The sequence below is a fragment of the Cydia splendana genome, chromosome 26, assembly GCF_910591565.1.
Source record: "Cydia splendana chromosome 26, ilCydSple1.2, whole genome shotgun sequence".
Taxonomy (NCBI): Eukaryota; Metazoa; Arthropoda; class Insecta; order Lepidoptera; family Tortricidae; genus Cydia; species Cydia splendana.
In genome coordinates, this window is record NC_085985.1 from 9,772,623 (window position 1) to 9,785,643 (window position 13,021).

The 13,021-nt window shown below is 45.1% G+C and overlaps 1 protein-coding gene across 1 annotated transcript in view; it reads left to right on the top strand.

Moving 5' to 3' along the window:
- Window positions 1-11,546, top strand: part of LOC134803080 (AT-rich interactive domain-containing protein 5B-like) — a 125,450-nt gene extending 113,904 nt beyond the window's left edge. Inside the window, exons 8-17 of the mRNA XM_063775787.1 lie at window positions 609-732; window positions 3,550-3,827; window positions 3,862-4,059; window positions 4,303-4,460; window positions 4,552-4,701; window positions 5,014-5,122; window positions 5,557-5,675; window positions 8,840-8,957; window positions 9,225-9,361; window positions 10,145-11,546. Coding sequence (XP_063631857.1) covers window positions 609-732; window positions 3,550-3,827; window positions 3,862-4,059; window positions 4,303-4,460; window positions 4,552-4,701; window positions 5,014-5,122; window positions 5,557-5,675; window positions 8,840-8,957; window positions 9,225-9,361; window positions 10,145-11,218 — 2,465 coding nt within the window. The 3' untranslated portion in view covers window positions 11,219-11,546. The remainder of the gene's footprint in view (window positions 1-608; window positions 733-3,549; window positions 3,828-3,861; window positions 4,060-4,302; window positions 4,461-4,551; window positions 4,702-5,013; window positions 5,123-5,556; window positions 5,676-8,839; window positions 8,958-9,224; window positions 9,362-10,144) is intronic.
- Window positions 11,547-13,021: the final 1,475 nt, after the last annotated feature.

The following is a 13,021-nucleotide window of genomic DNA, read 5'->3' on the forward strand; positions in this document are numbered from 1 at the left end:
CCCCTAGAAAAGATCCATCAACTACTCAAAAACTTTTCCCACCATATCCATGTGTCGGATGATGGAGCTCATGGGTAGCGTTTTAAAGTCCTTTGGTTCCAGATCCTGGGGTCCGCTTGGCAACTAATCCCAAGAAATGGCGTAGGCACTAGTTTTTATGAAAGCGACTGCCATCTGACCTTCCAACCCAAAGGGTAAACTAGGCCTTATTGAGACCAGTCCGGTTTCCTCACGATGTTTTCCTTCACCGAAAAGCGACTGGTAAATATCAAAGATATTTCGTACATAAGTTCCGAAACACTGGTACGAGACGGGGTTTGAACCCGCGACCTCCGGATTGAAAGTCGCACGCTCTTACCGCTAGGTCACCAACGCTTCCTTTGAGTAAGTAATATAAAATAGTAAAACTTCTGTAAGTTTTGGCACATCCAGTTAAATAAATTGAAGAATTTTCTTGCCCAATAAAGTCCCTAATTGCGGTTTGTTTACATTCTTGTATATACCTAAAGATACATACTATAGGTACAGGTATTTGGCAACCGATTCTCGTGAAATTCTGTGGCCTGTGAAAAAAGGCGATTCGAATGTTATTTTTTTTTTTGTTTCAGTATCGCTGAGAGCACTATATCACTCCGTGACAAACGCTGGGGGCTACGAATCGGCCTGCAGGCACAAGTTATGGCGACAGATCCACCCCCCTCAGCCCAACACCGCGAGACGACATTACGAGAGGTACATCATTATACAGTATACCAACCCCAGGATACCCAATACACCAGTCAGATGTCGGGACATACGGCTCGGGAGCTGTCCCACCGTGTGACAAGCAGGCTGTTACGACTCAGTCCAACACCGCAAGACAACATTACGAGAGGTACATCATTATACAGTATACCAACCCCAGGATACCCCATACACCAGTCGGACGTCGGGACATACGGCTCGGGAGCTGTCCCACCGTGTGACAAGCAGGGTGTTACGACTCAGTCCAACACCGCAAGACAACATTACGAGAGGTACATCATTATACAGTATACCAACCCCAGGATACCCCATACACCAGTCGGACGTCGGGACATACGGCTCGGGAGCTGTCCCACCGTGTGACAAGCAGGGTGTTACGACTCAGTCCAACACCGCAAGACGACATTACGAGAGGTACATCATTATACAGTATACCAACCCCAGGATACTCAATACACCAGTTTGATGTCGGGACATACGGCTCGGGAGCTGTCCCACCGTGTGACAAGCAGGGTGTTACGACTCAGTCCAACACCGGAAAACAACATTACGCGAGGTACATCATTATACAGTATACCAACCCCAGGATACTCAATACACCAGTTTGATGTCGGGACATACGGCTCGGGAGCTGTCCCACCGTGTGACAAGCAGGCTGTTACGACTCAGCTCAACACCGCGAGGCGACGCTACGAGATGTACATCATTATACAGTATACCAACCCCAGGATACTCAATACACCAGTTTGATGTCGGGACATACGGCTCGGGAGCTGTCCCACCGTGTGACAAGCAGGGTGTTACGACTCAGTCCAACACCGGAAGACAACATTACGCGAGGTACATCATTATACAGTATACCAACCCCAGGATACTCAATACACCAGTTTGATGTCGGGACATACGGCTCGGGAGCTGTCCCACCGTGTGACAAGCAGGGTGTTACGACTCAGTCCAACACCGGAAAACAACATTACGCGAGGTACATCATTATACAGTATACCAACCCCAGGATACTCAATACACCAGTTTGATGTCGGGACATACGGCTCGGGAGCTGTCCCACCGTGTGACAAGCAGGGTGTTACGACTCAGTCCAACACCGGAAGACAACATTACGCGAGGTACATCATTATACAGTATACCAACCCCAGGATACTCAATACACCAGTTTGATGTCGGGACATACGGCTCGGGAGCTGTCCCACCGTGTGACAAGCAGGCTGTTACGACTCAGCTCAACACCGCGAGGCGACGCTACGAGAGGTACATCACTATACAGTATACCAACCCCAGGATACTCAATACACCAGTTTGATGTCGGGACATACGGCTCGGGAGCTGTCCCACCGTGTGACAAGCAGGGTGTTACGACTCAGTCCAACACCGGAAGACAACATTACGCGAGGTACATCATTATACAGTATACCAACCCCAGGATACTCAATACACCAGTTTGATGTCGGGACATACGGCTCGGGAGCTGTCCCACCGTGTGACAAGCAGGCTGTTACGACTCAGCTCAACACCGCGAGGCGACGCTACGAGAGGTACATCACTATACAGTATACCAACCCCAGGATACCCAATACACCAGTCGGATGTGTATTTGACTATCTTGAAAATGCAACATTGAACCCAATATTGGGCCAGCGTAATGAGTGTAATGACGTTGGCGCTTGCAGTCGGCGGTCCAACTTGCTATCGGTACGAAAAAATAACACTAATTACAAAATGTCGCTGTCATTAGCATGATTGTTGTTGTGTGTGTGAGTTTAACTCTAGTGGCGATATACTATATACCGGGTGTGGCCTGTAATATGAGCAAAAAATTAAACTGTAGGCTGTACTCCTCATACTGACCAACATTTGTTCAGCGACTTTTAAAAATAACTTGTCGTTTGATTTTTAATACACTTTAAAGTTTATTCTAAGACGCAATGTATTGCGAATTTTGTTATGTTTAAGACGTGACAAGCAACGTCAATCACAATGATATGGCGTGGCGATGGCGTCCATTGAAGACAATATTTATTTTGTATGAAAAATAGGGAGTCTAAATACTGCATAATTTTTAAAAGTTGTTGAACAAAAGTGTCACCGTTTGAGGAGTACAATCTATGTTTTAATTATTTGCTCGTGTTACAGGCCACACCCGGTATATACTTGCCTATACTATGGACGGTAGAGGAAGGACGATAATCTTTCTGATTACCAGTCCGCCGGACGGTATCGGCCTGTCAGTTGTTCGGAACTGTCAAAATTTTGTTCTAACTGACAGGCCGATACCGTCCGGCGGACTGTTAATCAGTGGGCCCCTGCAAAACTGTTGTAAAAGTATCCGGCTGTCAGCTATACACAATAGTTTCAAATGTTTCCACAGTAGCGCTCAAGTAGCTTAGAACGTAGGCGTTATCCGCGTTAATGACGGAGTGAAGTGGCCAGTCAATTAAATAAAATATTTTAGGTATTTTGGCGCCACTTACTTATTTAAGGTTTTTTGGAACACGAAGATTGTATTCCTTACCTCTACCTTTCATAAGCTATACAAGAGACTTTATGTCACTAAGCGCCACTTGCAACATCCTACTAACCCGGGGTTAACCGGTTAAACCGTTAACCAAGTGTTATATTGTACTGGCAACCGTGGTAACCCCAGGTTTAACCGGTTAACCCCGGGTTAATGGGATGGTGCAAGTGGCCCTAAGACATTGTATTCGTTAACGTTTGCTGCCGCCATATTATAATATTTTCATGAATAACGCGTAACACAAACCTGAATTAACCCAATCAACTTGATTCCAGATTCCTGCTACCCCTGGAGAAGCACGAAGTGTCCGTCGGACTCCGAACGTTGCCCAAGCTGAACGGGGCCGTCGAGCAACCCACCGTCACCATAGAGCTGGCGGATAGCAGAGAACCGAGTCCCGTACCGAAGGAAGAGGCCAAGGACTTCAGCGTCACGTCCAAACCTGCTGAAGAGCTGAACAGAGAGTTCTTGGACTCTTTACCGCCGAAGGAGGAAAATAAAGTAAGATTTCTAACATATATCTCGTTAGTACTGTCCGAAACGAGGAGATACTGTGAGTTTTTAAGTACCAGGAGTATATGAGACAGTAAGAGTCACCATAGAGCTGGCGGACAGCAGGGAACCGAGTCCCGGCCCGAAGGAAGAGGCTAAGGACTTCAGCGTCACGTCCAAACCTGCTGAAGAGCTGAACAGGGAATTCCTGGACTCCTTACCGCCGAAGGAGGAAAATAAAGTAAGATTTCTAACATTTATCTCTTTAGTACTGTCCCAAACGAGGAGATACTGTGAGTTTTTAAGTACCAGGAGTATATGAGACAGTAAGAGTCACCATAGAGCTGGCGGACAGCAGAGAACCGAGTCCCGTACCGAAGGATGAGGCGAAGGACTTCAGCGTCACGTCCAAACCTGCTGAAGAGCTGAACAGGGAATTCCTGGACTCCTTACCGCCGAAGGAGGAAAATAAAGTAAGATTTCTGACATATATCTCTTTAGTACAGTCCCAAAAGACTATACTGTGAGTTTTTAAGTACCAGGAGTATATGAGACAGTAAGAGTCACCATAGAGCTGGCGGACAGCAGAGAACCGAGTCCCGTACCGAAGGAAGAGGCGAAGGACATCAGCGTCACGTCCAAACCTGCTGAAGAGCTGAACAGAGAGTTCTTGGACTCCTTACCGCCGAAGGAGGTAAATAAAGTAAGATTTCTGACATATATCTCATTAGTACTGTCCCAAAAGAGGAGATACTGTGAGTTTTTAAGTACTAGGAGTATATGAGACAGTAAGAGTCACCATAGAGCTGGCAGACAGCAGGGAACCGAGTCCCGTACCGAAGGGAGAGGCGAAAGACTTCAGCGTCACGTCCAAACCGGCTGAAGAGCTGAACAGGGAGTTCTTGGACTCCTTACCGCCGAAGGATGAAAATAAAGTAAGATTTCTGACATATCTCTTTAGTACAGTCCCAAACGAGGAGATACTGTGAGTTTTTAAGTACCAGGAGTATATAAGACAGTAAGTCACAACATCATGGAATTTTGGATCCACCTTGCATGGACTAGGAACGTGTGGGTAATAATAAACGAAATAAAATGCGTTTGTACGGGACAGCTCATGGAATATTCATATTTATATATTCATATTCATATATATTAGAATAGGGAAGTCTAGGCTTAGAAATTATTCATAAGAAAACAAATACCAACTTATCAGCTTCAACTTATGTGAAATGTTTCTTTCGCAGATGAAAATAAGCGTGAAGCCGGTGGAGAAGCTTCTAGAAGAGCCTAAGAAGGAAAAGCAGGAGCCGCAAGATTCCTTCTACTCCGAACTCAAGGCTAAACTAAATCTAGGTTAGTTTATTTTACTATACTTTTCAGGAATACCAGCCTCGTGTTTATTGTAAGACCTCGTTTCTCACTCTTCGTCTTGTTAAGGTGGTTCGCTTTCCATACAAAAAACAATTGCGTTAAATTAAGTAATTACACACTATTACTACATAAATATGTGCGCATCTATCTACTTTCGAATGTTTATTTGCGCCAAATTGATAGTAAAACTTTGTTTTATACAGAAATCACGCAAAAAAATGTTTTATTTTTTATCAATGCAACACCAAAATAACGTTTTTTAGGGTACGTGAGCCACCTAAGAGCGCACCAGAGAGTGGATCAGCTACACTCTAATAACACGAGTTATAAAATTACCTACTCCAGAGCACACAGTCGCTGTGGCCGAAATCGGTCAGGAGAGCATCATCATCATCATGGATTTGGTTTTGTTCCAGGCAACGCGGACAGTAAGTTCCTGACGGAGATAGCGACGGCGCAACAGGAGCTGGTGTCGAGCAGCGCGCTCAGTTCCCTGTCGAGTCTCGTCAACGGTCACACGCTGCCCAAAGACCAGGTAACAATGCTCTCAAAACCTACCTACCTTCTACCTAGGGCATGCAGTACCGGTCCCGGTACCAAGAATTTCATTTCCCGGTTCTGGGCATGGCCGGAACCGGGATTCCCGGTTCTTCCCGGTTCTCAAGGCATCTTATGATTACTTTTAAGAAATTGTTTGTGTTAGCGTACAATCTTTATGAATGACTTATTTTCATATAAATAATTGCATAAGAATTAATAAATGACTTATTTTATTATAAACAAACACTTAATTGGCGTTCCAACCTATTTTACGAAATTAACCTTGCCTGGGCCGAGCCACACGGCCGTAGCGTAGTCGATGCACTCAGCACTATGACGGCACGGCCTGCCTGCACGAATGTCTACTTTACTAGGTTAGTTTGTCGGGTTATTTGGGTCCCCCGTTTCATAGCACCATTATTAAATGTTATATAATGTCTCGAGCTAAAGTACTAAAACATACTACTATTGAAATGCGAATAAATAGTCATATGATGAGAACCGGGAAGTACCGGTACCGGGACTTCAGTATCGGTTCTTTTGACAGTATAAAATTCTTCCGGTTCTCATATTCCCGGGAATTCCCGGGAGCATGCCCTACTCCTACCTTCCTTCCATCCTTCTTTTCCCTCTACCTGTGGAAACTTGTAAGGCCCACTTGCACCATTCCACTAACCCGAGGTTAAACATTTAAACCGTTAACTCAGTGTCAAATTGTACTGGTAACCATGGCAACTCCAGGTTTAACCGGGTAACCCCGGGTTAGTGAGATGGTGCAAGTAGGGTTGCCAACTTTTTTTTGGTGGAATATAGTATTTTCCAGAATAAGGCATCAAAAATATAGTACATTTCAAAAAAATATAGTACTTTTAGATAAAATACTAAACATGAGTGTAATATACGTTTAATCGGAAATATAGTATTTTAGCGTACTATATATTTTTCCAAAAGTATATAGTACAGAGAGCCAAAATATAGTACAATACTATATAATATAGTACGGTTGGCAACCCTAGGTGCAAGTGACCCTAATTGGCTTACTGTATGTTATTACCTAACTTGTTACTCTAGCTGTACATTTTGCTAACAAATAAAATAAAATAAATAAAATATGGTATTTGTAATTTTTTTATGAATGGTATCAGTCGATCCGGTTTGTTTTTAGGGTTCCGTACCCAAAGGGTAAAACGGGACCCTATACCCTATTACTAAGACTCCGCTGTCCGTCCGTCCGTCCGTCTGTCACCAGGCTGTATCTCGTGAACTGTGATAGCTAGACAGCTGAAATTTTCACAGATGATGTATTTCTGTTGCCGCTATAACAACAAATACTAAAAACAGAATAAAATAAAGATTTAAGTGGGGCTCCCATACCACAAACGTGATTTTTGACCGAAGTTAAGCAACGTCGGGCGGGGTCAGTACTTGGATGGGTGACCGTTTTTTTTTGCCGTTTTTTGCATTATGGTACGGAACGCTTCGTGCGCGAGTCCGACTCGCACTTGCCCGGTTTTTTTTATTAGGATCAAATGTCTATATGGAAGCCATTGCATTAAAGCAATACAGAAGTCACAAATGACAGTCAATCAAAGTCCGACAGTCGTACTTCACTCGCGAAACGCCCCTAACAAAACGATAAGTGAACGTGACGTAAAAAAAAAAAATATTTATAATATAGTTAATGTCTTTGGAAATATGCGCTCCTAAAGAAAAAAAATATGTGTGTCCCCCTAACTTTTGAACCACGGGTCCAAGTATTATGAAAAAAAAATCGTGACACAAGAGCTTAATAAATACTTTCAATGAAAACTATAGCGAACATGATCGGTCTAGTCGTTTTTGAGTTATTGCAAAAAATCTTTTCTTATAGACGTAAGTGCAAAGCGCTGCAAAGGTACTCCCTTATGATATTTACTAATAGCCCCCGTTTGGCCTATTTTGACAGAATGGTAACTACGAAACCCTACACTGAGCATGGCCCGACATGCTCTTGGCCGCTTATTTTTCACTGGTGACGCAGCATTCTATGCGGCGCTGCGTCCGCCAGTGTTGCCAGATCGTGCCTAGTACAAGTTTACGTTCCTTTTGAGCAGCTTGCGTACTAAAATCGTACTTCTTCTTTTGCCACGGCTCATGGGAGCCTGGGGTCCGCCTGACAACGAATCCCATCATTTGACGTAAGCACTAGTTTTTACGAAAGCGACTGCCATCTGACCTTCTAACCCAGAGGGGAAACTAGGCCTTGTTGGGATTAGTCCGCTTTCCTCATGATGTTTTCCTTCACCGAAAAGCAACTGGTAAATATCAAATGATATTTCGTACATAAGTTTCGAAAAACTCATTGGTACGAGCCGGGGTTTGAACCCGCGACCTCCGGATTGAAAGTCGCACGCTCTTACCGCTAGGTCACCAACGCTTCTCCAGTACTAAAATCGTACGCTGCCCAAAAATGTACTAATATAATCTGTCAAGCTATTTTAACGGTTTTCATGCTAAAATTTAGGACACTACTTATTTGATATGCCTGAATGTTGAGGTTTGCACGATATGGCTGGTGATTGCTAGTTAGATTATGAAATGACGGCGTTTCATGACCTGCCTAGGAATATCACACATTGAGGTTTGCAGGATATAACTGGTGGTCGCTAGGCAGATCATGAACTGAAGGCGTTTCATTATCTGCCTAGGAATATCACCCCTTGAGGTTTTCACGATATGGCTGGTGGTTGCTTGGCAGATCATGAAATGGCGGTGTTTCATGAACAGCCTAGGAATATCACACCCTACTTATTTGATATGCCTAAACGTCGCCAGGAAAATCGTCAAACGTTGAGGTTTCATGAAATGGCGGCGTTTCATAATATGCAGTGGCAAATTTGCAGTTTTTGCCGCCCTAGGTGGGGCCTAGGCTTTGTAGCCACCCTTCTCTCAGCACCCATCATATTGACTAGGTGCATTTTGAATTATTTCTTGTTATCATCAGCGAATTTTTTGTCACAATTTGCCGCCCCTAATATCTTGCCGCCCGGGCCTAACGTGGGCCTTAGGGCAAATCCGCCACTGATGATATGCCTAGGAATATCTTGATATGCCCGATATAACGATCTGCCGCCGACATATACCTAGATGTTGTTGATTAAGTAGTATGTTGTATTGCAGAGTCGGCCGGCGGGTGCGACGCCGGCGGGGGGAGGGGCGGGGGCGCCCACGCGCAGCTCGCTGCGCGCCGTGCGCGTCAAACCTGCGCGTGCGCAGCATAACGCGCCCGCCAGCACGCGTGAGTACACACACACACTACACCCACACACTGTACACTACACCCACACACTGTCACCGTGCGCGTCAAACCTGCGCGTGCGCAGCATAACGCGCCCGCCAGCACGCGTGAGTACACACACACACTACACCCACACACTGTACACTACACCCACACACTGTCACCGTGCGCGTCAAACCGGCGCGCGCGCAGCACAACGCGCCCGTGAAATGTAAAATGTAATTTTTGACAAAAAACTTACTCTAACTTTGAGCGTTATTGTTGCAGCGCCCGGGTCCCTGAGGCCGGACTCGGCCTCGTCCTCCCCGCCGGCCTCGGTGGCCTCCGGCCCCGGCCCCGTCACCAACTTCGGCATCCACCACCCGCCGCCGCCGCCCGCGCACAGCGACGACGAGATCGTCGAGGTAACTACTATTAATTACATAATTGGTTTTTCTCAGAAACGCATAACTTTTCAGGATTGCCATAAAACAAACCTAACCAACCTATACTAAACCTTACGAAAATCCTGAAAAGTTAACGGTTTCAGTTTTAAGACTAACGATAATATGATAAACAATAAGTCATAATGTATGACTTAAAACTTTATGGGAAACAAAGGGACCCCCGCTTTGGACTCCTCCCTTCCGACGTGTCGGAAGCCGGTGTTGCTCGAAGATACTTATAGGCGGACGTTGCTTCTAGGAATTAATGCTTTCAGCATCACTCGTCCGGTGATCGCCGACCGACTCAAATTTTGTGCGGTTTGAGTTAAAATTTGGTGCAGAGTAATTTCTATTTATTTATTTAACCCTTAATATTTCGCATGCCTTGTCCCGTATTCGTACTGTAATTTACAGTTTCAAAGGTTATTAATTGACTAGCAAATTTTTGACAACGGCATACGAAGGGTTAATTTTTGCAACGTTTAAAATACTGGCCGGCTCCCACGAGTCGCCATTTGACATTTACGTTAACTGCGTGAACTCGATCGCATCCCGTCTATCGCACCAATACATCAACACCTTCCGTGTTTTCTATCGATTTAGGTCCATTTGCACCATCCCACTAACCCGGAGTGAAGCGGATAAACCGTTAACCCAGTGTCAAATTGTACTGTTAACCATGGTAACTCCAGGTTTAACCGGTTGACCCCGGGTTAGTGGGATGGTGCAAGTGGTGCTTAAGGGTTACATTTTGTTTTGCAGGTCCCGTACAAACCCAAAACGCCAGAGATCATAGACTTGGACGAGTACCCGGAGAGCCCCCAGGCCGTCAAGAAGAAGAAACTAGACATCCTCAAGGAACGAGGCCTCGAGGTCACCGCCCTCCCCGGAGCCCCCGCCTGGCCCCCCACCCCCCCTGCACCCCCCCTCCCGCCCCTCGTGCTCGCCCCCGCCGTGCAGCACCAGATCATGACGCAGGCCCAGATCTTCCAGATGTACAACATCATCCCCCCCGCCTACCCCAACGGCGCACCCCCCAAAGTCATCCAAGCAACTAGCGCTTTTGGATCTTCGGGCCCAGAGAAAACGGTGTACGGGAACCCTAAGGACCCCTTCATGCCGCCCCCCCACGTGTTACTCGGAACCCCTCTTAAGCCGCAGAGAAACAGCACGGCCGCGGTACCCTCCACCCCCCCGCAGGATATATTAGACTTGACTTGCAAGACGGTCCCGAAACCCGCCGTAGAAATAGTGAGAATCCCGAGCGTCCCCTCCCCCTCCAAAGTTCCCCCGCAAAATTTAACTAAAAACTACACTCTAATAGACGGGAAAGCTGTCGTGGGCTCCAATTTGGAAATAACCCTCGTGAACCCCAAATCCCAGACCCCTACTAAATCTAGACAGCAGAAACGGTCTTCGAACGGTAAATTCGTCCCTGCAAAAACTCCGACCCCCCCTAAGGAGTATCCGAAATCTTACACCAGCCCTTCGCAGTCTAAGAAACCTCCTATAGTAGTCCCGAATTACCAGGTGAATCCGAGAGACGACGTCTCCCCTACATCCTCCACCGGCTCGGGAAACTCCCAAACGAATTTACTCCAAAACAACATGCTGCAGAACGTTTTTAAGGGCCAGAATAGCTTGCAACAGATGATGGATATGCAGAAAAATGTTCCTAGCATGCCATATGTAGACCCCATGTACATGAGCGCGTTATATAGCAGTCTCGCCGGTTCCATGGACCAGAGGCAGTTGGCCATGTACAGGGATTTCATGGCGAATCAGTTTAGGGGGTATTCTGGGCTTTTGGGGGTGACGCCGACAACGAAAAATTAATCTAGTCTCTGTGTGATAAATTATTTCGCGCGGTTGTAAAAATGACAGTATTTCTGTGGCTTTGGAAGGGCAAATGAAGATTAATTTATGTTTTAAACTTGAAACCTGTTTTAGATTCTAATTACTAAATGTATGAATGTTGATGGCCAAACAAATTGTATATTACATAGATTTAAGGTAGATAAATGGGACTTGGAATGGCGGGAGCATAAACAGGTTTTAAGGAATATTTAAGAAATCGCTGTCATTTTTACCAGTCGCGGTCACCTTTTGGCTTAATCGAGGCGGTATCGTGCATCGTGTAAGGTTAGGCTGTCGAGAAACTGTCACTGAACGACCAGGCCCCTGTTTCACCAACGTGACAGGTGCGACGAATTGTAAAATCACTGTTGCTGACGTCACAGGCATCCATGGGCTACGGTTACCGCTTACCATCGGGCGGGCCGTATTCCTGTTTGCCACCATCATTGTATTATTAAAAAAAACTTTATTATATCGGATAAAAACAGATATTTCTCCTGCGAGGTTTCTGACAATTGTCACAAGAAACACTACAATTGTCACGAAATTCCGACATATAACTCATTACCTGTCAAGAATTACCTACAATTCTTCTAAATCTTTGACAATTGTCAGAAACCTCGCAAGAGAAATATCTGTTTTTATCCGATATAATAAAGTTTTTTTAAATAATACTTTGATGGTGGCAAACAGGAGTACGGCCCGCCCGATGGTAAGTGGTAATCGTAGCCCATGGATGCCTGTGACGTCAGCAACAGTGATTTTACAATTCGTCGCACCTGTCACCGATGTGAAATTGGGGCCTGACTTTAACCTACATTATTTGATCATGTAATGTTTTCATCTATTTTGTTTACTCTTTTTATACCTAAAGATAAAGACTATAGGAACTCAGAACAAGAGCTCATTCGATTATGATAGGAGAAAAAAAGTGCTGATTTGTCACGACGGATTTTTATCAGAAAATCGCAGTCGAAAAGCAGCTTTATTTAGATTTAAAATTAAACTGATTTTCGACTGCGGGTAAAATGACCGGTAGTCTCAGTACGTAGAGTTAGACGAAGAAAAGTCTGCAGCGATTTTGATAGTCAAGCAGTGAAAGTTTTATTTTAAACGTCAAACTTCTATGCAATTATGACGTATAAATAACACTGGCACTGCGTGGGCTATCAAAATCGCTGCAGACTTTTCTTGGTCTAACTCTAACAAATACGGGGCACAAAATACTGGCCGGTAATATCCGGCCTCCGTAGATAGGGGTGCTTTTTTTGACAGTTTGTTTGACGACAGGTTAATGCCAATGCAGAAATGCCACACATATATTATTGTACTGTTTGAATGCCACATTGCGTTTGTGTCTTGCACTTCTGGCCCCCCAACCTTGATGCTGGCAAAATTGTCCCAATGGACAGAAGCCATAAGAACTAAAAACTGAAGTCTTGTGTGAGATGCCGCCTCGATGGGGCTCAGGGCATGCTGGCCACCAGCTGATCTCTGTAGCGACAGGAAGAGACGAATATACCGATTGTAATATATGTACTTGTATTGTACTTCGAGCGATAAAGAGGCAGATAATTAAATGTAGATTTTCACGTTTCCCGGTAGGCCCTTGTTAACAAACCGCCTTGATGCATCAATGTCATAATTTGTTGTCTTGTCAAAAAACAGTTTGAGGCACAGTATGTATAAGTTACTCTATGGTTTACTAGTGGAGCTAGTGCTGCACTCTGGCGGCAGAACATTGCAGTAATACCCCCCTATTTTAAGTCCTTCCTGTCGCGA